Below are 25,622 nucleotides of genomic sequence, written 5' to 3'. Positions count from 1 at the left end.
CCGTTTTTGCGGACCTTAAAAAAAACGGTCGTCTGCATGAGGCCTTATAACGTAGCATTAGTACATTTTCTATAGTGAGTATGGCACTATTGTATTTACATTATTATTCGTGTTTGCAGAGTGCTGCTACATTGTTTGTTTTTAGCCTATGGCTGTATACCCATGTTTCAGTCTGCCAGGCTATATATGTTTCCCCATATAGTATTTGAGTCACTACATAGTCCCACTTTACACGGTTATATAAAGTTGAAAACCACAGTGAATCTAAAAACCATGTACTAAATGTTTTAGAGAAATTGTGTCATTTTTTGCATTACAAATGTTATTCTTCTTTTTGCATCTGTGCTATATATTTGTTTATTTGTTGATGTTCTGAGCCTACTTTAAAGGTATAGTCTGGTAATTTGATGTTATCCCCTATCCACAGAAACCCCTGAAATGAACAAGGCAGGTTGAGAATGCACAATGTTGCTCCATTCATCTCCATCAGAGTGCTGGAGATAGCTGAGTACAGTGCTGAATGGAGCGGCAGAGTGCATGCTTGACCTGCCTCTTCATTGCCTTCGGGTGTCCATGCGGGGTATGGAGTCCACATTCTCGTGATCATCGGTGTGTCCCAGTAGTAGGACCCCCTACTATCTATTAGTTAGCCCTTATCCTCTGGATAGGGAATAACATCAAATTACCAGAATACCCCTTTAAGATTGCACACTCCATGCAAATAATTCTGTCTGGATGAGGGCTTTACTTGTAGGAAATGTAACATCCCTGAGTTCAGGGTCTCCACTATCATTAGCAAAATCCTGTAGGACTATTAGTAATTTACACTGATATGAAAAAATATGTCTTTAATATCTTATTATTAAGTCTGCAGTTAAAAATTAACCTTTTAATATAACCCCACTAAAACCCCTAATGCCTTAATCAGACCACCAACGCTTTACCCAAACATCTCCATTATTGAAATTTTGCTGCAGATCTTTTTACTGCATAACACAAGCCATGAGGCAGACTAAATCCATGTGGTATATATCAAAATCATTTTCATGTGTTTTATTCTTTAATATAAAATCTACGTCTGTGTTACAAGTCAGTAGTAATCCAAACCACATGTTTGAAATTTGAGCTCAGTATCCCAATGCTAGACAGGCTATCTAGCATTTATATAATCGTGTCAATTCAAATAGATATTAAAGGGTTAACAGCTGACAGTACCGCCATCAAATCAAAAAATAAAAAATAAAATTATTATCGAATGGAGTGCGGCTTATATTTTATAACATTGCAACATAACTGTCCATATGAATAACACTGGCTGCCCTCCATGTGTACAGAACAGCGGTCACATAACGCATCTAAGGTGACTAGTAGACACATTCCCGACGCTATCTGCTCGGTATGACCAAACAACCACACAGTAAACACACCAAGAATGTCTCCATTGAGGGGAATTACATCACTTTAAGTGCTGCCGCCATATGTGATACCAAGTTAAACACAAAGAACATTACACAAGCCACATGTTAACTTTTTGGTTAGCTTCTATATATATATATTGGGAGGGGGGATAGCTTATGTATAACTATAATACTGTCTATATGCAGCAAAGAGATTATCACAAGGCTCCACGGGTCTATACTAAATAAGTATTACATGTATTATGACTGTATCTTGCTTTGATGCCGCCTGACCTTAACATCACGGGTGACGATAGACGGCAGAGGCAAGTCTACTTGCCTGCAGCATGTTATTAGGTTTCTGCATAACAATAATTTAACTTACTGTATACCACATGTTTAGCTGTTTTTTGGTTTAGAGAGTGCTGTTTTTGCAGGCTAAAATAAGAATCAGCATGGGCATTTCACTGGTAAAACACAGGTATTGGCTGTCGAGTAGTGGGTCTGCAGCGAGCCGCAGGGGAGGCGGAGACAATGGGAGTAGTTGTACTCATGGTTGCAATCCTCACTATGCTGCTGCGTGGACTGTGCAGTGACAGGAAGGACCCAACCTTTCTTTCTTTCCCTTGGGGCACACCCTGGTTTTGGGGCTCCTGTCTGATGTTAGGTGGAATAAATGAGTTTTCAGGTGCAAGGCAGGATCTCTGAATGGTGTGAAAGCAATGCCGGTGTTGGTGCATGCAATGAGGAGACCGGGGGCTGTTAGATAGATGCACTTTACATGGCTGAATTAAATAGACAGGTAGGTTAAATTACAAGAACCTCGGTGTGCCATCTGTAGTTCAATAGATGGTTCACACAGGCACTGTACACGTGAAGCACAATCTTTCAGTTAGTGTATGCCTTACCCAAGGTTGTGCATAGGAGGCCCTTCTCTCCTTTTAAACAGAATGTACAATCTGTCTTTTTCTGTCCTAAGGGATGCAACTGACCTCTCTCACTATATAGCAGCTCTGTGGAATATAGTATCTGAACAGAGGGCCCTTCTGTCCTTTCGATATGATGGGAACCCTGAAGCTTCTTACTCCCATCAGTATGCACAGAAATCTGTAGCCAAAATGTAGATGCATTACCTTTCTCTAGAAAATGCTCTGCACTTTCCCTTATATTATATCTGCTGAATCTAATTCAGTTCTTTTCCTCGAGGGCTGGAAAATATGTTTTCACTTTGCTGCTTATAATCCACAGGCTGAAGTACTCCCTAGTAAACTTTGGTCTCTTGCTGCACACACATCCACAGCTCACACTCAACTGACCCACTTCTTGCTAGAGTGGAAAGGGTGGCGGCAGCCCTGTCTAGTAACAGTAGCTAGGAACCCCCTGCTCTCTCCATATACAGCCCACGGGACAAAACCCAGTGACATGAATAGGGACAGAGGGACACTGCACCTTTCTACAGAACAATTCAGTACTACATGTTCTGAACTGCTCTTTAACTGTGCTAGAATGAGCTTTTGACATTTGGACACCAGGCGAGGCAGCTCCATGTTATTTTCTGGTACACTGTGTGTACTGTACAGATTCTGAAGAAGCTCCTGTCCTCTAAACATAATGTGATTTACTGTTTCCAGCAGCTATTCCTGACTGTTACATGTAAGTACTTGCTTGATCTTTATAAGTAGTTATTATTTTTCTTTCATCTTATTTTTTTTTTTCAGGGGATGACATTTTAGGGCTTTGGAACCAATTATTAGATATAGAGTTATGGTCTCAAGTTACAGTGGTTTTAACTTATAATGGTTGTCCTTAAATAAATGAATATTGTAACTAGAGGGACCAGTTGTATATCATAAGTCACTAGGGCATCACATCAAGATCAAATTATACTGGTAAACATTACTATCCTTTGGGCAAGAGCTTCTGTGGTCTTCAGAAATGAAATGTCAAACTGATTAACAAAATAGGAGGCCTCGTCACAAGACACAGATATTTGAGATGACAGAACTTCTGTCTCAGCAATCATCTAACCGCAAGGGAACAAAATAATAAAAAATAATCAGGACACTGGTTCTTCCTACCCAGTAACCATTTGTATGATCCATAATTAGAAGTTAATAAAAGATCAGGAAAACAGCATCTGTTCCAAGCCTTAAAGAAAGATACAAATGGTAGACCCAACTCTGACATCTTGCTAACAGACCCTCTATAAGAAACAACTGGCCAAGCATTCATTTAAGGTTCTCATCTGGTATCTGTTCTAGCCACGTCGTACCCTTGACAGGTAGAATCTCTCTTTTTATGTCTGAGGTGAGTGTAACATCTAGGATGGTTTTATTTATTGCTAAATGTGAAAACAGCATCACAAACTCCGACAGATTTAAATCCATGAATCCCTTGAAGGTCACCCGCTTCTTCCTGTACACAGGCCTGGAGACAGCACTGATTGTCTAATTCACTGACATCTCCAGTCGCTCAGAATTTGTTTACTGCCAATCTTGATAAATTTCACAATATTGCTACTTTGGGGCATTGATTGTACAATTGATTATACAAATATTCTTCTTCTTCATGTTATTGATTCGTCTGTCTCAAAAATGTCTTCTTCAGCAGAATACACAGTGTTAGTAAAAAGTGCACTGGAGTAAGATGTGCCAAAGTTGAAGAGGCACAGGCATCCTACTAAATGTGGTGCATCTTCTGGCTTTCCGTGTGCCATTAACTAGAACCAGGTGTAGATTTCAGCTACATTTTATGCCAGCTTTTGGCATAACTTATAGTAAATTTGGCAGGTTACAGAAAACCTTACTCCTCTGACTAAGCCACGCACATTTTATGCAGCTTTTTAAAAGTGGGAGGAGGTAAAAAATATATATGCAAATATGGCATGCACCATAATCTGTGACGTTTTATATCACTATTGTGGTATAGAAACATTGATTAATCTCCCCCACTCTTAATTGAAAATGATTACTGTAATAGGCCTCTTACACTGGCCAATAATCTGGAACAAACAACGCATGATCTCGATCCTAGACCCTTGTAGACATAAAACCGATCCCCCAATGACTACATCATTTATGCAGAACTAAAAATCATTTGTCAGCAGCACATCATCTCATGTCAGGGTGCAAGTTTTGAGGACTAGTGAAAACCGTATGGAAATAAACAATCGTATTGCCAATCATTCATGCTCATACTAAAGTGCCAATTATTTGCAGATCGGCACATGTTACCAGGTAAACATCTACCCATAAAAAAGACACTAACTATTAACCTGTAGGATACCAGCACCGTATATGTACGGCGCAGAAATTTGGGTCAGAAATCCCAGGGCCGTACATGTACGGTGATCGGGCAGGTGCAGGAGCTGCTGACCGCGGCACGTGCGGGATCCTGCTGGGTGTGGGTGGCTATCGGGTCCCCGCGCTGCTATGACAGGGACCCAATGGCAGGGAAGGCAGCCCCCTGGATCTCACAGGCAGGAAGCTGTAAGTGTATTACAGCGCGCAATACTCTTACAGCCAATGCATTACAATACAGAAGTATTGTGATGCATTGTAAAAGGGATCAGACCCCTAAAAGTTGAAGTCCCAGAGTGGGACAAAAAAAAAGTTAAAGAAAAAGTTTTACAAAAAAATTTAAAGTTTCAAGTAAAAAAAAAGCGTCCTTTTCCCAAAATAAAGTTACATAAAATAGTTAAAAATTGCAACAAAAAAAAGAAAAGTATACATATTAGGTATTGCCGTGTCCATATCGACCGCCTCTATAACAATATCCTATGAACTAACCACTCAGGTGAACACCTTAAAAAAAAAAAAAAAAAAACTATGCTAAAAAAACTTTTTTGTCACCTTACATCACTAAAAGTGCAACACCAAGCGATCAAAAAGGCATATGCCCCCCAAAATAGTACCAATCTAACCGTCACCTCATCCTACAGAAAATGAGCCCCTACCTAAGAAAATTGCCAAAAACATGCTTTTATTGTGTTAAATGTAAAAAAAAAAAAAAAAAGTTGACATATTAGATATCGCCGCATCTGTAACAACCTGCTCTATAAAAATCCCATATGACCTAACCCCTCAGGAAAACACCGTAAAAATATAAAAAAAATGGTGTCAAAAAAGTCATTTTGTCACCTTACATCACAAAAAGTGTAATAGCAAGCAATCAAAAAGTCATATACACCCCCAAAATAGTGCCAATGAATCCGTCATCTCATCCCACAAAAATGATACCCTACCTAAGACAATCGCCCAAAAATTAACAAAAACTATGGCTCTTAGAATATGGAGACACTAAAACATGATTTTTTTTGTTTCATCTCCTCTAGAATGCTATCCTCCATCTCATTTATCGGCCGAATTCTCGCGCCTGCGCCGTGTGCGTCTGTATTCGGCGCAGGCGCAGTGAATGTCTGATCGCTCCCTGCACAGACATCTCCACTGCGCCTGCGCCAATTATGTCAGAGTGCTCCAAGGAACAGATGGTGCAGGCGCAGTGGAGATGCCGCCGCAGGGAGCGTTCAGTCACTGCGCCTGCGCCGAAAACAGACGCACACGGCACAGGCGCGAGAATTTGGACGATAAATGAGATGGAGGATGGCATTCTAGAGGAGATGGGCGGGCTTGATAGACGAGCAGGGCGGCATACAGTGTGAGTAGACCGAGCCTCTAGGTGCTGAAAAGACGCCCCCATAGCACCTATAGGCTCATTAGCATATCAATGAAAGTTCGTTTTTTAGTGAAACGGATCCACACAAAGGTCTGAAAATAGCATTGTTAGGTAGATCAGACACTAGCAGATCGCTAGTGTCTGAGAGCTAATTAGGTCAAAGTGTCAACCTCACATCAGAAAAAGTGCAATACCAAGCAATCTAAAAGTCATATGTACCCTAAAATAGTACCAACAAAACTGCCACCTTATCCTGTAGTTTCCAAAATGGGGTCACTTTTTTGGAGTTTCTACTCTAGGGGTGCATCAGGGGGTCTTCAAATGTGATATGGCAACTTAAAATTATCCCAGTGAAATCTGCCCTCCAAAAACCATATGGCGTTCCTTTCCTTCTGTGCCCGTACAGCAGTTTGCGACCACATATGGGGTGTTTCTGTAAATTACAGAATCAGGGTAATAAATATTGAGTTCTGTTTGGCTGTTAACCCTAGCTTTGTTACTGGAAAAATGGATTAAAATGGAAAATCTGTCAAAAAAGTGAAATTCTGACATTTCATCTACATTTTCCTTTAATTTTTGTGGAACACCTAAAGGGTTACTAAAGTTTGTAAAAGTTTTTAATACCTTGAGGGGCGTAGTTTCTAAAATGGGGTAATTTTTCGGTGGTTCCTATTATGTAAGCCTCACAAAGTGACTTATATAATAATAACTATAATATGAGGTATCACTATCTGTTTTAAAAGCAGAGAAATAAAAATTTGCAAATTTCTACTAATTTTGGGTAAATTTGGTAATTTTTTATAAAAATGAAATATTTTGACCACTGTCATGAAGTACAATATGTGACTAGAAAACAATCTCAGAATGGCTTGGATAAGTAAAAGTGTTCCAAAGTTATTACCACATAAAGTGACTCATGTCAGATTTGCAAAAATCAGCCTGGGATTTAGGCCTCATGTACACGACTGTATGTATTTTGCGGTCCACAAAAAAACGGATCCGCAAAACATACAAATGCTGTCCGTGTGCATTCCGTATTTTGCAGAATAGAAAATAGAACAGTAGTATCCTTGTCCGTAATGCGGACAACAATAGGACATGTTCTATTTTTTTGCGGAATGGAAATATGGACATACGGAAACGGAATGCACACGGAGTAACTTCCGATTTTTTTTTGCGGATCCATTGAAATGAATTGTTCCGTATATGGTCTGCAAAGAAAACGGAACGGACACAGAAAGAAATATGTTCGTGTGCATGAAGCCTTAAGGTGAAAAGTGGCTCGGTAGTGAAGGGGGTAAAGGATATCCTGTCTTTAAGCTAATACGGCTTAAATGTATGACCTTGGCTATATGTTTGTTTTTTTGTTGTACTATAGATTATGTTTCATCATCTTCACTTGTCCTGCCATATCCCAAAACACTATGTAAAATGGTTACCTATTGGAGACAATAGAACAAGAAACCTAGCTTGTGCTGGTACTGGAATTTAGTTGTGGCTTCGTTTATAACCAAATCCATTCATTTGTCACCCGATGAGTGGCAAAATGCTTGTGCCCCTAGTTGAAAGCATTGTGGATGCTGCACCCAAAATCATTGTTTCTGGGCATTAGATCATCCTGTGCATTATTGTTTTCACTGCCTGGTCCTGTCAATGAAAGTGCAGAGGATGTAGCAGTTGAGGAGAGAGCAGAGCCTCTAGGTGTAACAGCAACGCCCTTGTTGCTCCTAGAGGCTCATTTGTATATTAGACCATCACTTATCTCAGCAATGCAGGCACATATGAACACAGGACCAACACAGATGTCTTCAACTGCCCAGAACAGGTCAGCTAGTTTCATAGTCACAAATCTGTTCCAGCAGTCATAACTTTTTAAAAAAAAATCTAAAGTTTTTCTTTTATTTTGCTGTATTAGTTATAGGTTTTTCAGGAACCATTTTAGGGTATATATAGTGCATTAAATAACTTGTATTATTTTATTTTTAGGGGGAAAGATAAAAAATTGCAATTTCAACATTTTGTGGAATTTATTTATGGTGATCAGTGTGTGATATAAATAACATAACATTATTATGTTGGTCCCTACAATGATAATACCAAACATATATTTTTGTCATTATTTTTTCCTTTCCTTATGTAGGCTGTCAGCTACCCAACTGCCCCCCCCCCCTCCTTCTCCAGACTGAAGGGAGGGGGGCAGCTGCTTTAGCTGCTCATATCTCTGCATTGGTAGCAGCTTTATACTGCTTGAAAGCTGGCATTCCAAGCTTTCAAACAATACCAGAAACACAGCATTATCTTTACTACATGGGAAGATATCGCTGTTAGAAATCGGGATGTAGTGCAGGGGCATTGCTAGTGTCTTAATAGATCTGGGGACTAAGCCCCAATCAATATGGCCCAGTGCTCTAAGTCGCCCCCACCCCACCCCTTTTGCTGTACTTGCTATACAGCAGCACATACCTATCACATCCAGAGCCTCCAGGTGACATCTCCTCCGATGTAAATCTTCTCTGTCATCATCTTCTCCATTTGGTCCGGACAACTTCTTTCAGCCATGCCCTGTCTCTGCAGAGTGTGACACACAGACATCTTAGGCTCCTCACTTTTCTATCATCATCTCCCAACCTGGAGTCCCCACAGTGTTATCCTGCTGCTCGCTGTGCTCCCCAATACCCCAAATACTATCCTGAAGGAAAATGAGGGCCCCCCATAACAACAGTATTCCTCATAGTCCTACCAATAGTAATTCCCTTTTAGAATGCTCTTATTAGTAATACTGCCGCCTACAGTGCCCCCAACAGTGATAATGCTCCCCAAGAGTGCCCCATTAGTAGAAGAGCCCTCCAGTATTAATAATACCGTCACAGAGCGCCCAGTAGAAATAAGGCCCCCCTATTATTCTCCCACTGGTAATAGAGCTATCTACAGGCCCCTCAGTAGTAATAAGGCCCCCCATAGTGCTCTTAGTAGAAATAAGGCGGATCTATAAGTCCCTCCTATAGAGCCCCCAGTAGTAATAAGAATGCCTATAATGTCCCCTGGATTTGCAGTGCCCCCTGTAGTTATATTCCTCCCTCCACCATACAGTCACATGTAAATAACATCACTCCCCTCCCTTCAGCCCCTCCAACATATAGTCCCATTTAAATAACACTATTTCCCTCCCTCCACCATAGAGTCCCATGTAAATAACATCACACCATCTCTCCAGCCCCCTTCAATATACAGTCCCATGTAAATAACATCACCTCCTCCCCAGCCGCCTCCAACATGCAATCTCATGCATCCTCCCTCAACATTCAGTCCCATGTAAACAACATCATTCCCCCCACCAGTCACCTTTAACATACAGTCCCATGTAAATAACATTGCCCCCTCAACATTGAGTCCCATGTAAATAACATTAGTCCCTCCCTCAGACCCTTGTAATATTCAGTCCCATGTAAATAACATCACTCCCTCTCTCAGCCGCCAAGAACATACAGTCGCATGTAAATAACATGACCCCCCCAGCCACCTCCAAACACAGTCCCATGTAAATAATATCCCTCAATTCAGCCCTAACATACAGTCCCAGTTAAATAACCACAACTCTCAGTCTTGCTTTGCCTCTCCCTTCACTTGCCTCTCCTCATATAGCAGACATCACCACAGCTTGGTGGTCACATGATGATGACATCATCACAGGACCTTCTCAACCACTGCCTGTTTTTCTGGTCACATGACCTGAGATGTCACCACAGGTCCTTCAGATCTTCCAGTGTATTCGATTCAATTGTATTGCCGTCCTGAGGATAGCAATACAGTTGATCTAGCTGGCAGGCAGGACATTCGGGGCCTGGCACAAAACATCAGGGGCCCAGGCCCCGAATGTTTTAACCTAGCAACACCCCTGATGTAGTGAATGCAGCTGAAAATGAAAGTAAAAGCAGGTTTTACTGCTTCCCAACTTGATTTCTAACAGTAATATCTCCTGCATATGTTGTGCTAATGCTGAAATGCCAGCTTTCAAACAAGTCCAGACCCATGTCCTTAGCTCTACCAATCAGGAGATATGTACAGCTAAAGCATCACCAATGACCCCCCTCCTCTGCCCTTCCCAGTTGTACTTTTCCCAGAGCCCAAGCTGAGATCGGGGAAAACTGTTAAGTGGTTAAAGCGCCGCTCCCATGTTTTTTTTCAGACTTGCATTTCAAATAGATAAACCTTTTTCACTAATAAAGTTATATTTTTTAGATGCTTAGTTTATACTAAAATTCACATCTTCAGTTTCAGTGGCTTCTGTCCATATATGTATGTGTTTCCCAGGAAGCCAGTTTCTGCCCTTCCTGTGCAGATGGAAACTACAAGCATAGACTGAAGGAAGGTCGTCATCTGCTGTATCTCTGCCCCTCAGAAGCTCTTCATTCCTCCCAGTACAGCCCCCACCTCCTCTTCCTCCACACCAGCATAGAATGCTTAGAACCACTAAGCCCCAAGGACCTTTTGACATCACATGGTCACGTGACCACATGGGTTACACTGAGCAGAAAAATAAAGCAACTTGCAAATGCATAGATCTATGTTAGGCATCCTATAGGCCCCTTTGTATTATTATGTTTTATTAAACAATAATTGAATCAAATAAGGCTGCTTTCAGATGAGCGAGTTGTATACTCCGGACTCGGAGCGTGAGTAAAAGACAGTTCCCGTCCTGAACTCCCAGCTTTGGCGGGGTCGCATAGCATTATATTTATTTATGATGCTAGGTAACTCTTAGAGGTTTAGAATGTATTGGATCTGTGACAGAGTATCTGGAGAAGTAGTGGATGGGGTCTATGTGTGCCCAAGATTTCTCACTTCTGTCATTTAAAAGCAACCAGGGAAATGTTCAGGAGAGGTCTGTGCAATTCGGGTTTGCATAAAACCTGTTCTTTAGGGCCTGTGTTGCTGGAGTGGGGAGAGAAGGGTGGGCCCCACTCCATCCGGACAGTCCGGCTTTTGGGCTGTCAGGTAATTACTCCTCAGGTGTGCTGGCCTGATATAAGGCTGAGAATGCAGACACAGCTCTCTCAGCCTGGGAACAGGTTACCTGCATGGAGCCTGTGAGAGCACTTCAAGAGGTACGGACTTTGCTATTTTGTGTAGGTGCTTGGTATTAGGCCGGCACTTGGTCAGGGAGGGTTCATGCTGTATAGTTAGAGCCGGACAGGCTTAGGATTTTGTTTGCTATGTTTTATGTTCTGTACCTCAACCTGACAATAAAACTGGCTGAGGTCAGTTAAACGAAGTTCCTGCCGTGTGGACTGTAACTTCTTCGGTGTGCCTGCTAAACTGTGCCTGTCTACCCAGGAGACGACAGCCCCGCTACCTAATCCCTTACATGTGGTGGAGAATGCGGGCACACCAAATTCTGGCATAAGAAAAAATTTTTTTTTTTTAAATGAACATTTAAAGAGACAGAGTCCATTTTTGTGCGGTGCACCAAAGACTGTTTTCTGCCTCTTGGAAAATGGAGGATGTGGTTAAAGCTATATTGCAAGCTGTTGCATCTCAACAGGAGGCTACCCGAGTGCAGCAGGAGGCTACCCGAGTACAGCAAAAGGCGCTTGAGGAAACCAGCCGCAGGCTGACGGCCCAACTGGAGGCTGCACAAGAGGCGCAAAGAAAAGATCGGGAGACCTTAGCAGTTGTGGTGCAGCAACTGACCAGTGTCGCTGGACGGGTCCCAGGGATGGCAGAGGCCCCTCATGCCGCCATAAGGGCTAGTCACTTTCTGCAAAAGATGACAACCGCAGATGACGTGGAGGCCTACCTTACCACCTTCGAAAGGACTGCCGAGCGAGAAGGTTGGCCAAAGGCACAGTGGGCCGGACTGTTGGCCCCCTTCCTTTCAGGAGAACCCCAAAAGGCATATTTTGACCTGGAGAATCAGGATGCTATGGACTATGTTATGCTAAAAAAGGAGATCCTTACACGCCTTGGGGTTACTCTTTCGGTCCGTGCTCAGCGTGTGCACAACTGGGACTACAGTATGGATAAACCTCCACGTTCCCAAATGCACGACCTCATACACCTGACCAAGAAGTGGTTGCAGCCGGAGTTCCTGACAGGCCCTCAGATGGTGGAACGGGTTGTGATGGACCGGTACTTAAGGGCCCTCCCTGTTACCTTGCGCAAGTGGGTGAGCCACGGTGACCCCAAGAATGCTGACCAGATGGTGGAGATGGTGGAGAGGTACACATCCGCAGAGGAGCTACTGAGTCTGCCGCAGCGCCCCCCAGCCCTGCAGAGATCTCCGGGACTACCTGGTAAGACTGTTCTAAGGGAAAAGGGGGCTGGCAGAAGCGATGTATCTGTGGGTGCAAGTGGAGAGACTGGAGGCCCAGGCTCTAGAAGCTGGCAAGCCATGCCAGGGAGATCTGTGGCCTATAAGAGACTTAATAGGGACTTAATAAAATGTTTCAGATGTCAAATGCCAGGTCATGTTGTTGCCAATTGCCTAATGTATGGTGAACCAATGCAATGTGATGCCTCATATATAAACCGCCGTTTATCACTGTATGCCCAGCCTGCGTGTGTAGCATTACTAAATACTGCGGGGGAGAAACAAATGTGTGTTATTACGGTGGAAGGTAAAGATGTGAGTGCCTTGTTGGACTCAGGCAGTCTGGTCACCCTTGTAAAAATGGATTTGGTAAACCCCAGGAAATGGCAAACGAAAACCATGGCGGTAACCTGCATACATGGAGACACCCGTAATTATCACACTGCTGTGGTAGATGTAAATACCCGATTCGGGGCAGAAAAATTTATGGTTGGTTTAGTGCCTAAGTTAATGCATGATGTCATCATGGGGCGGGATTTTCCACATTTCTGGCAGCTATGGGAACATAAACTTTCAAATGCCTGTCAGGAAGGAGATGACCTACCACCGGGTACCGAAAGGTGTGGGTATTTAAGAGAGACTTCTGTTGATGGTGAATCATTTCCCTTGTCTGTCATGGTAGGGGAGCCTGAGGTCTCTGACCATAGTGATATGTTAGAAGAGGGTCAGAGCAGTCTAGAGAGGGAAGACTCACTTAATGACAATTTGCCAGACCTGGCAGTACGGAAAGAGCAATTTGGTGCTGAGCAATTAAAAGATCCCACCCTTACTAGAGCCAGGGAAAATGTGAAGTCTATTGATGGTAAACTGGTGGAACCGGACGGCAGACTTTGTTTCCCGCATATGGCTGTGAAACATGACTTGTTGTACCAGGTGGTAAAAAGGGGAGAGGATCTGGTGGAACAACTGGTGGTTCCTAAAGTGTACCGACGCACGGTACTAGATATTGCTCATGGTCACCTTATGGGGGGGCATTTGGGAGCTGAAAAGACTACAGACAGAGTCCTTCAAAGGTTCTTTTGGCCTGGGGTCCATAAAGATGTTAAAGACTATTGTGACACCTGCCCCGAGTGCCAAATTTCGGCTCCTAGGCCACACTATCGTAGTCCCCTGGTACCTCTACCAATCATTGAAATACCATTTGAGAGAATAGCCATGGATCTGGTGGGGCCCCTTGTAAGATCTGCTCGAGGCCACCAACATATTCTCGTAATCATGGACTACGCTACTCGTTACCCGGAAGCTATACCCTTACGTAATACGTCATCGAAGGCCATAGCTAAAGAGTTGGTGCAGGTGTTCAGTCGCGTGGGACTACCAAAAGAGATCCTAACAGATCAGGGTACCCCCTTTATGTCACGCATCATGAAGGAGTTATGTAAACTGTTCAAAGTTAAACAGCTGCGTACCTCTGTCTACCATCCACAGACTGATGGACTGGTAGAGAGATTTAATAAAACTCTAAAAGCCATGCTTAAAAAAGTGGTAGACAAAGATGGGAAAAACTGGGATTTCCTTCTCCCTTATCTCATGTTTGCCATCCGTGAGGTGCCTCAGTCCTCTACAGGCTACTCCCCATTTGAGTTGCTATATGGTCGCCACCCTAGGGGTCTGCTAGATATAGCAAAAGAAACTTGGGAAGAAGAATCTACCCCCTATAGAAGTGTCCTAGAACATGTGGTACAAATGCAAGACCGTATATCTGCGGTGATGCCTATTGTACGAGAACATATGGCCCAGGCTCAGGGGGCACAACAAAGGGTGTATAACCGCAGTGCCAGAGTACGTACCTTTGCACCAGGTGACCGGGATTCTGGTACTGATCCCTACAGTAGAGAGTAAGTTCCTGGCTAAGTGGCAAGGCCCCTTTGAGGTGATAGAGAAAGTAAATGAGGTAAACTATAAAATACGTCAACCAGGTAAGAGGAAGCCTGAGCAAATATACCACGTTAATCTTATAAAACCGTGGAAAGATCGACTATCACTTGCAGCTGACACCTCCTTCCCACCAGAGCAGCGGTGCTCTGGGAAGCCCCTGTTGCCAGAGGTAACAGTTCCCGACTCCCTGGCCAAGACACAAAAGGTAGAAGTGCAGGGATTCCTCTTTAAGAATAGGGATTTTTTCTCAGAGATCCCAGGTCGCACCTCTGTCATAAAACATGACATCATTACAGAACCGGGGAAAAGGGTTAAGCTGTGGCCCTACAGAATACCAGAGGCCAGGAGAGGGCTTATCTCTGAAGAGGTGAGGAAGATGTTGGAACTTGGGGTAATTGAAGAGTCCCATAGCCAGTGGTCCAGTCCTATAGTTCTGATCCCCAAACCAGATGGCAGCTGGAGGTTTTGCAATGACTTCCGAAAGTTGAACACCATATCTAAGTTTGATGCTTACCCAATGCCCCGTGTTGATGAGCTCATTGACAGGCTCGGAAATGCCAGGTATATAACCACTCTAGACCTAACCAAGGGATACTGGCAAATTCCCCTGACAAATGAGGCCAAAAAGAAAACTGCCTTTGCCACTCCTGATGGGTTGTTTCATTATGTGGTCTTGCCGTTTGGTTTGCATGGAGCCTCTGCAACCTTCCAGAGGGCGATGGATAAGATTTTAAGACCCCCACAGACAGTACGCAGCCGCATATCTGGATGACATCATCATCCAAAGTCCAGACTGGGAATCCCATCTAGCTAGGGTGCAGGCGGTTATCAATTCCCTGTGTGAGGCAGGCTTCACAGCTAATCCCAAAAAATGTGCCATTGGTCTTGAAGATGCTAAGTATCTAGGTTACATCATAGACCGAGGCCTAGTAAAGCCCCAGTTAAACAAAATCGAAGCCATACAAAGGTGGCCTCAACCGGTAAACAAGAAGCAAGTCCGTGCCTTCTTGGGGATTACAGGCTATTACCGGCGATTTATACCTAATTTTGCTTCCCTTGCAGCCCCATTAACGGACCTGACAAAAGGGAAAGACTCTGTCATGGTCAAGTGGTCACAAGAGGCTGAAAAATCATTTCAGACTTTAAAAACCCTCCTGTGTGCTCAGCCAGTGCTGATAACCCCAGATTTTAAGAAAGTGTTTGTCCTACAGACTGATGCGTCTGAGGTGGGACTGGGGGCAGTACTGTCCCAGGTAAGGGATGGAGAGGAACACCCTGTACTGTATCTGAGCAGGAAACTTAATGACAATGAGCAAAAATATGCAATTGTGGAAAAAGAGTGCCTCGCTATTAAATGTTTGGTAGTGCACCGACATAACACTTGTGTTTTAAAATTTCCAGTGAACACTGGCCTTTATTTCTTACTTATTGTCTAGCCACAATATTGCCATTACAGGCTCCGCGTTTGCCTGTCTTTTTTCACAGCACTGTGTCTATAGTTAATTTATATACATATGCGCCAGTGAAGCCTGTGTTAAAATTAGAGCATCACGCTGCCCCCCGACATGTTTCGCCGTATACACGGCGTCCTCAGGGGTTCGGGCAGAGTGTGAGCGTGTTCGCCTCGTTTGGGGCTTTTATGACCTAGGTTAGTGACGTATATCCTATGCGTTTACTTGGGGGCGTGGTATACACCTTTGCTACGTTGCTGATTGGATGGGTAGTGGGGCTCGGCTCGACGACGACATAGCCTCGCCTATACACAACACGTCAGTTGTGTATAGTTTTCTTGCTCGCTATTGGTGCGGGTCATCATTCCGTGCCGCCCTTTTTGATGACGTAGGCGCTCTCACAGGTCCTGTGTCAAAGCGTATGTTTTCATACTTGCCTTGCGATAGGGGTTTTCAATGCGCATGCCCGTGGACTTAGCTCTAGCGATTGTCGTAGCTTATCCAAACTCCCTGCGGATGCAGGCGTATTTGTTAGATTATGAACAAAAGTCATTGGCGATAATCACAACACAATTACAAAAAGAAATTCAGGAGATTCAAACATTCAGGAACAAACCAGAGTTTGTGGAGTATGAACAAAAACTACAAAAAAACGTAGAAAGTCTGCAGGGCGAAATTAAGGAGCGGAAACATAGGAAATACAACCGAGGCAAAAGGGATTTTGACACTGGAAATATATACTTCAGAAAACAAGGAGGGAGACCTATAGTCAGACCAAAAGAGAACTGGAGGGAATACACTGATATTTCCGAATCTGAGATTTCTGAAGTGGAAGGTAGTAATACGCGAACTACAGTAAAGACCAAGCGTAGACCCAAAAATAAACCATCATACTCACAAAAAAGATATCCACAACAGAATTTGAGTACCAACACAAACTCAAGTTCAAGTGGCAATACAACATGGACAACAACTCAAGAACCAGGTCAAAATACTCAAACTCAGTATTCACAATACTTACAATTTCCGCAACCATCCTCCTTATCTATACCAACAAATGTCACCTTACAGCCTCAGAATGCAGTACAGGGAGGTTTTTTAGGGCAGGGGATGGGATTACGGGACAGGGAGAAGTGGGGCTACAACCAAAAGATGTAGACATAAGAACATCAGAAGCAGTAGAAGGAAATGGTGACCCAAGTTCACCAACAAATAAGAGGAGTAATGGAGCAATGCAAATAATTAATAAAACTCAGATAAATTTAACTGCAGAACATATAAGTCTCATACAAAAAGGCCTCTCCTTCACCCCAGCACCATCATTCAATCGGTTCCTGTGGGTCAAAGACATCAACCTATTCGCTAGAAAATTAGCGCTATATAAGGAGTTTAACTCTAGGGAACAAACAGAAATTAACATCCAGCAACGAGAGAGAGAAGCGGTTGAGACACTTGAGAGCCTACTGAGGGAAGGAGAAGGAGAAGTTGTAGCTCCAACCCCACCATTTAGTACACTAACCCCAAAGTCCAAATTTACCCCCCCTTTCAGCAAATATGCAAATATCCAAACTTTTGTCGATGTGGTAACCAGAGACCTACAAAAAATGAAAGCCCCAAAAAGGAATAAATACAGTAATTTGAGTATAGAAGAACAACAAGCCATGAAAGATCTAATGGAAAATGAGAATCTGGTCATAAAACCTTCCGATAAGGGAGGGAATATTGTATTATTGGAAAGGAAAGATTATGAGCGAATGGTAATGGATCTCCTGAATGAGACAAATACGTACAGGGAGCTTAAATCAGACCCCACAGAAAAATATGTTCTAGAGTTAAAAGAAGTATTAAAAACAGCCAAAGATCGTAATATAATAACGAAGGAAGAATACAAAGTCATGTACAGGCCGAGACCAACAAGAGCAACATTTTACGCTATCCCAAAAATCCATAAACAACGAGTACCGATTCCAGGGAGACCCATTGTCTCAGGCAATCAAAGCCTATGCGAAAGTATAAGCGAATATGTTGAACAGGTCATTTCCCCATTCGTCAAAACTTTGCCATCGTATCTCAAAGATACTAAGGATGCTGTCGTCAGGCTGCAGGAAATCCAGGTTAATTCATGTACATTAATAGCTAGCCTTGATGTCGAGGCACTGTATACAAGTATCCAACATCATCTGGGCATACAAGCAATTCAATATTATCTAAATACAAAGGGAACACAGTATCACGAGCACAATAATTTCGTAATCACATTATTAAAATTTTTGTTGGAGCACAATTATTTTTTATTTAATGGAAAATATTATTTACAGGTCACAGGCACCGCTATGGGCACGATTTGTGCACCAAGTTATGCAAATTTATTTTTAGGGTGGTGGGAAGATCGTATAGTTTTCACGGACACAATGGAAAAGTACACAAAGCACATATTATTTTGGGGTCGATATATCGACGATATTTTAATTTTTTGGGATGCCACTGAAGCACAATTTCATGAGCTTGTATGCCACCTTAACCACAATCAGGTAGGCATGAGATTCACAGCCGAGATACATAAAAGTACATTGAATTTCCTGGATCTTAAGATTAACCTGCAGCCTGACGGCAGAATCCAAACTGAGATACACCGAAAAGAAACATCAACAAATAACTTGCTACACTGGCAAAGTTTCCATCCTGACCCCCTTAAAAGGGGAATCCCAGTGGGGCAGTACCTCAGAGCCAGGCGGAACTGCTCCACCGAGGAAGCCTTTCAAAAAGAGTGCGAAATTCTATACTCACGCTTTTATGAGAGAGGATACTCCAAGAAGTGTCTGCACCGGGCCTATAATAGAGCTAGGAAGACTGAAAGGCTGGATCTATTGACGGACAAAAAAACAAAAGAGGGGGAAAGAATTATACGTTGCATAGGAACATACGATACTGAACATAGAGCCATACAACAAATTTTAAAACGACATTGGCATATATTGCAAACTGATGGTGATCTACAACAAGTGATACCTAAATATCCCGCCATCACATACAGAAGAGGACAGAATCTAAAAGAAAAACTAGTTCACAGCCATTACCAACCTCATGGAACTAGGAAAAAAACAACTTGGCTGTCCCACAATGGATCCTATCCATGTGGGGACTGTATCTTCTGTAGCAGGATGGTAGCTACGAAAATATTCAGCAATCCAGTAGATGGAAAAAATTACGAAATCAGAGACTACATCAATTGCAAGACAAAGGGGGTAGTGTACATTATTAAATGCGACTGTCCAAAATTATATGTTGGAAAGACTATTCAGGAGTTAAGAAGGAGAGTTTCGAAACACCTGAGTAGTATAAATACGGGAGAAGACACCAGTCTGGCCAGACACATGAGAGACAAACATAAAGGTAACAATACGAGCATAAAAGTCTGGGGAGTGATGAAGGTGAAAACAGGCCCACGAAAAGGGGACATAGACAAAAAACTTCAACAAGAAGAAACGAAATGGATATACCTACTAAACAGCTTGTCCCCAAACGGCCTCAATGAAGGGTTCACGTACTCGTCCTTCCTATAGATGGTACTCCTACCCGAGAACAAAAGAAAAAATATTAGAAAAGAAAAAACCACAGAGTAGGACTTACGATATATCAATAATAGAAAGAGCAGCCTCAAGTTAGGTTAGACCTGGGTTACAAAAATATTTGTAAGTGAAATACACAAAGAGAACAGAAGAACAGTTTGATAGGAGGGGGGGGGGAAGAAAAGAAAAAAGTTTGGGAATTCGAGTTACTTCTTGATGTAGGAATTGGGGATAAATAAATTCAGGGGAAAGAGAGGAGAGAGAAAAATGAAATCAAACAGACAAAAGAAATCAAAAAAAGATCATTCTCTGAGCCCTATTAGATCAAGAGTTGGGCAAAGAATAATCAGAGAAGAGGGCAAGATATATGCAAGGTATAACCAATCGAGGAATAGCATAGATGATAGTATGTTAGGTCTGTTGATATACACAGACATAGAAGTACTATAATCATAAAGTAAACTAAATAAAGGAAAAATCATAATAGTCCTGGCATACCAGTATCTGCCTTCTCCCATTCCCCCCCCCCCCCCCCCCCCCCATCCTCTTCATTAAACTGAGCAACCCGAAAAAATAAGTCCAACACCCACTATACTGAAGATTAAAACATATGCGAAAATGAGGGGAGATACACCAAAAAATAAATATACTCAATCGAAGGAGTGAGAAGCTAACCGTGAATGGAGGAACTAATATGGAAAAGACATAGGGGACATCAGTGGTGTAATAGACTCTGTCAGTGGCGAATAAAGTTAAATAGTGGATTGATAACTAATGAAGATGGTAGAAGGCTCTAGCTAACATCAAAGGATTGGATAAGCTACGACAATCGCTAGAGCTAAGTCCACGGGCATGCGCATTGAAAACCCCTATCGCAAGGCAAGTATGAAAACATACGCTTTGACACAGGACCTGTGAGAGCGCCTACGTCATCAAAAAGGGCGGCACGGAATGATGACCCGCACCAATAGCGAGCAAGAAAACTATACACAACTGACGTCAGGGGGCGAGGCTATGTCGTCGTCGAGCCGAGCCCCACTACCCATCCAATCAGCAACGTAGCAAAGGTGTATACCACGCCCCCAAGTAAACGCATAGGATATACGTCACTAACCTAGGTCATAAAAGCCCCAAACGAGGCGAACACGCTCACACCTCTGCCCGAACCCCTGAGGACGCCGTGTATACGGCGAAACATGTCGGGGGGCAGCGTGATGCTCTAATTTTAACACAGGCTTCACTGGCGCATATGTATATAAATTAACTATAGACACAGTGCTGTGAAAAAAGACAGGCAAACGCGGAGCCTGTAATGGCAATATTGTGGCTAGACAATAAGTAAGAAATAAAGGCCAGTGTTCACTGGAAATTTTAAAACACAAGTGTTATGTCGGTGCACTATCAAATATTTTAAATGGAATAAAATTAAAAGTTATGTCTTAGGCAATTGGTAGGTGCAGGGAAAAATAGGTGGAAGAATAAGTCCTAAAGGACATCAGTATCAATTTGTTGTTAGCCCAACACACCTTATCCCAGCACCTAAAGGGAAAATATAGATGTTGTCGCTATTAAATGGGCCCTGGAAGCACTCCGCTACTATTTGCTTGGCCGTCACTTTGAATTGGTCACGGATCATGCTCCCTTAAAATGGATGTGTGAGAATAAGGAAAAAAATAGGAGGGTAACAAGATGGTTCTTAGCCCTGCAAGAGTACCAGTTTACCGTAAAGCACAGGCCAGGGACCCAAATGGGAAATGCAGATGCCTTGTCCCGTGTACATTGTCTGATGTCCAGATGTGTTCCAGCCCCGGGTCTGAAACAGGGGGGGAGGATATGTGACAGAGTGTCTGGAGAAGTAGTGGATGGGGTCTATGTGTGCCCAAGATTTCTCACTTCTGTCATTTAAAAGCAACCAGGGAAATGTTCAGGAGAGGTCTGTGCAATTCGGGTTTGCATAAAACCTGTTCTTAGGGCCTGTGTTGCTGGAGTGGGGAGAGAAGGGTGGGCCCCACTCCATCCGGACAGTCCGGCTTTTGGGCTGTCAGGTAATTACTCCTCAGGTGTGCTAGCCTGATATAAGGCTGAGAATGCAGACACAGCTCTCTCAGCCTGGGAACAGGTTACCTGCATGGAGCCTGTGAGAGCACTACAAGAGGTATGGACTTTGCTATTTTGTGTAGGTGCTTGGTATTAGGCCGGCACTTGGTCAGGGAGGGTTCATGCTGTATAGTTAGAGCCGGACAGGCTTAGGATTTTTGTTTGCTATGTTTTATGTTCTGTACCTCAACCTGACAATAAAACTGGCTGAGGTCAGTTAAACGAAGTTCCTGCCGTGTGGACTGTAACTTCGTCGGTGTGCCTGCTAAACTGTGCCTGTCTACCCAGGAGACGACAGCCCCGCTACCTAATCCCTTACAGATCACACTGACAGCATTATGGCAGTGTTATCCAATACATTCCAGAACTGTAAGCGTTACATAGCATCATAAATCAATATAATGCTATGTGACCCCGGCAGTGCTGGGAGTTCAGGACGGGTGCTCTGTTCTACTCACGCAGCGAGTCTGGAGTGTACAACTCTCTCATCTGAAAGAGGCCTAAGTGTTTTGATGTTCGGAAGTCTGAAAACAGGGGTCACATGACCGGGTGACATCATAAAGTCCTGTCAGGACGATGAGAATATAGACTGCCAGGAGGAGCCCACCCTCATTTACACTCTTCCCCATTAGGACAGAAGTATTCTGGGACTTGAAGGCAAGATGACAGTAACATGGGAAGGAAGCCAAGAATACAGTAGAGAGAAAAGGCAGATAAAGATGGCAGACCAGCACAGGGAACCAGAAAGGCGACTCAGGGATGGAGCAACAGTAAGAGCCGTTTTGACATACTGTACTTGTAAACATATCTTTAGGTTTAGAGGGGGGAAAAAGCTATGGAAGTTCTTCCTTAACTACAATATGAATATCTCTGTATCCACTATCACTGGCACATACCCAAATGTTGTATCTTAGCCTGTGGATATTTCATATTATAAGGAATGAGGAGTTTTCTGTTCCACATTCTAATCATATAATGACTCTAACAGGTAAATACAATATATTTTATTCTTTTGGACTTTTTGCAGGTCCAGGTGAGCCATTTATCTGATGAAAATAGTCTGATCCTGAAGACAGCTAAACTATATGGCTATCAAGTAGTCGACACATTTAGTATTACTATGGGACGCTACAAAGAATTCCTGCAAGGGAAATGTGGATGTCACTTTCATGAGGTATTTAGCGTTTTGATATCTTCTTACAATGTTGTATTTTATTGTGGAAAAATCATTCAATGGAAAAAAACATCTTGGTTCTAGATGTCAATTTGACATATGATTAGGTCACATCAAAGGGGCCTATTGGATGAGTGAAGGTGGAGTAGTTTCCATAATTTCCATGTAGATGCAGCCCGCAGTCATAACCATCTCTATACTAGCAATAGAAGATTGGATCACCTCACTCTTGAGACCACTGGAGGACCCAGCTGCAAGACCCCTAACCAACCTTTGAAAGGCTGACATGTTAAAACTACTATTCCCCCACAGTGACTCTAAAATGAACATGTAAGGCTACTTTCACACTAGCGTTTTAGCTGGATCTGGCAGGGTTCAGCAAAAACGCTTCCGTTACTGATAATACGACCATCTGCATCCGTTAGGAACAGATCCGGTTGTATTATCTTTAACATACCCAAGATGGATCGATCATGAACTCCATTGAATGTCAATGGAGGATGTATAGGTTTTCTATTATGGCAGATTGTGGCAGAGAAAACTGATCTGTCCCCATTGACTTGCATTGTGGGTCATGCTCCGCATCCCAGGACGGAAAGCAAACTACAACATGTTGCGGTTTGCTCTCTGGTATGGGAACGCAACTAAACAGAACAGAATGTATTTTGGAGCATTCCGTTTATTTCCGTTTTATCCCCATTGACAATGAATGGGGACAAAACTGAAGCGTTTTTTTTCGTATGACGGATCTCAATACCGGAAAACTAAAACGCAAGTGTAAAGCCAATCACTATGCCAGAACATGTTCTGTAGCAATCAGTTTCAGTGTAAAAAGGGGTCATCTTCGTGGCATAGCCTCTATGTAATTACAGACAAGGGGAAGCAGTTCAGTCTGCGTATCTCATTATTTACTGCATACTTGGTGCTGCATTATGGTATGATTTACATTGTCTCAGTAATGATGACTGCTGGTTTGTTATCTCCTTTGGGAAATGAAAATGCCCTTCTGCTCTGGAGTCTGGCATTTTTGTATATGCATAGGATCATGACAATTCAAATAGTCTGACCATGGGGATGCAATTTACTGTATGTGACATCTCATAGGAGACCAAAAACTTAGGGTTCATTCACACGACAGCCGTTATAAATGGATACACTGTCAGTTTTTCAGGACCATTTTTGCATCAGTGTGTGCATCCGTTTTCTGTCTGTTTTAAACGGCCTTTTTGCATCTGTTTTTGACAACCATTAAAACAAATGAATTTCATAGGCTTTTTTTGCCATCTCAACCTCTGAAGTGCACTTAATATATATAATGCCCCCCATAGTGCTCCCCAATATAAATAATCCCCCCCTTAAAGGGGTATTCCCATCTCAGACAATGGGGGCATATCGCTAGGATATGCATCCATTGTCTGATAGGTGCAGGGCCCACTTCTGGACCTCATCTCGTAAACGCAGCCGGCAAAGTCTTGGAGGGTGCACCATGCATGTGGGCAAGCCATTTCCGTAGACCCCATAGAAATTAATCAGAGTGGTGGCCATGCAGGCGCGATGGGCCCCCATTCACTTCTATGGGGAGAGCGTTTGGTGGTGGCCCGGGGTCCTCTAGTCACCACTTTCCTTGCTCCGTTCTTGATATAGGTGCAGGTCCCAGTGGTGACTTCCTTTTAGTGCCCACCAATAAAAAAATGCCTTCTTAGTGCCCCAGTATATATATTTTCTCCCTATTGTGCCACCATTGTAAATATATATATATATATATATATATATATATATATATATATTTATATTTGCAATACTCCCCATTTTGGCCCAGTATATATATTTGCCCCATTGTGCCCCCAGTCTATCATCTTGGAACCCTACTTATCCCTAGAATGAACTCATAACAACCCTTCAGCTTTTACTTAAAAGGTCTTTGAATTTCTGAGTGTGTTCCCTTTTACGTGGGCTGACACAACAGACAATTATTGGGTGTGTAAATACCTGCTTGTCAGAGGAGGAGAGAGCTGCATTTACAGTACATCTCCACTGTATGGGGATGAGCGATTGCTGCTGTGATTTCTTGTTACCATACAGAGTCGATGCTTCTGGACAGTAGATTTCTATTTACACACCAGGATCTGTTTGTTGCCCAGAAACGATAATTTTGGTGTCCACATCAACGATGCTTTCCCCCCAACGAATGAGTGTTTTTCCATTGATCGAGTGATCTGCAGCACCTTTATACAGGGCAATTATTGAAAAGAAAGTGTTTCTGGAAATCGTGATAATTGCTCCACTTGTTGGCCTATGTAAAGGGGCCTTTGTGCAGGGGCGTAGCTAAAGGCTCATGGGCCCTGGTGAAAAAGTTCAGCTTGGGTTCCCCCCTTCCCTCAGCGCTGGTGCACCTAGCTTTTCTGCTGCCCGAGGCAAAAATTTCAACTCTCAACCCAACCCCTTCCCTCCAGTCATACTGTTAAAGGGGCTGTCCTCTTTTTACTACTGATGACCTACCCACCGATCAGCTGTTTGAAGAGAGGTCAGCGCTTATACAAAGAAAAAAACTGACAACCGCTTTAAAGACATACTTGGAAAACATTACATACAGCACTACAGAACATGCAGGGTCATACAGCCCAACATATGTACCTCTTCCATCCAGTGACATCTCCTCTGATGTAGACATTCTCTTTCCTCATCTTCTCATGCCAGACCAGACCGCCATGGTGGCTTCTTTCAGCTGCGCCTCGTCTCTTCAGAGTTTAACAAACAGACATCTTACTTTCCTACTTTTGCATCATCATCCTCACCTTCTCAACACCCCATCCTGCCACCGCCAATCCTGCCACCGCCAATACTGTAGTAAAAGAAAGAGGTTCTGCGTCGGCCGCCGACGCAGAACCTCTTTCTTTTACTACAAATTTATTTTGGGGGACTGGACAGCCTATCCAAGAGATTACACAATCTGCGGCTGCAGTCCTGGTATAAAGGTCTTATTTCTATTAAGTCTACAGTAGAGTTGTGCCT

At 43.0% G+C, this 25,622-nt stretch overlaps 1 protein-coding gene across 1 annotated transcript in view; it reads left to right on the top strand.

The window, feature by feature from the left end:
• CPED1 (cadherin like and PC-esterase domain containing 1) overlaps window positions 1-25,622 on the top strand; it is a 475,576-nt gene that overhangs the window by 435,415 nt on the left and 14,539 nt on the right. The window contains exon 24 of the mRNA XM_044277190.1: window positions 22,464-22,610. Coding sequence (XP_044133125.1) covers window positions 22,464-22,610 — 147 coding nt within the window. The remainder of the gene's footprint in view (window positions 1-22,463; window positions 22,611-25,622) is intronic.

The sequence above is a fragment of the Bufo gargarizans genome, chromosome 2 (genome assembly GCF_014858855.1).
Source record: "Bufo gargarizans isolate SCDJY-AF-19 chromosome 2, ASM1485885v1, whole genome shotgun sequence".
NCBI classification, from domain to species: Eukaryota; Metazoa; Chordata; class Amphibia; order Anura; family Bufonidae; genus Bufo; species Bufo gargarizans.
Note: the sequence above shows the minus strand (reverse complement) of the source record. Positions and strands in the feature narration are given on the sequence as shown.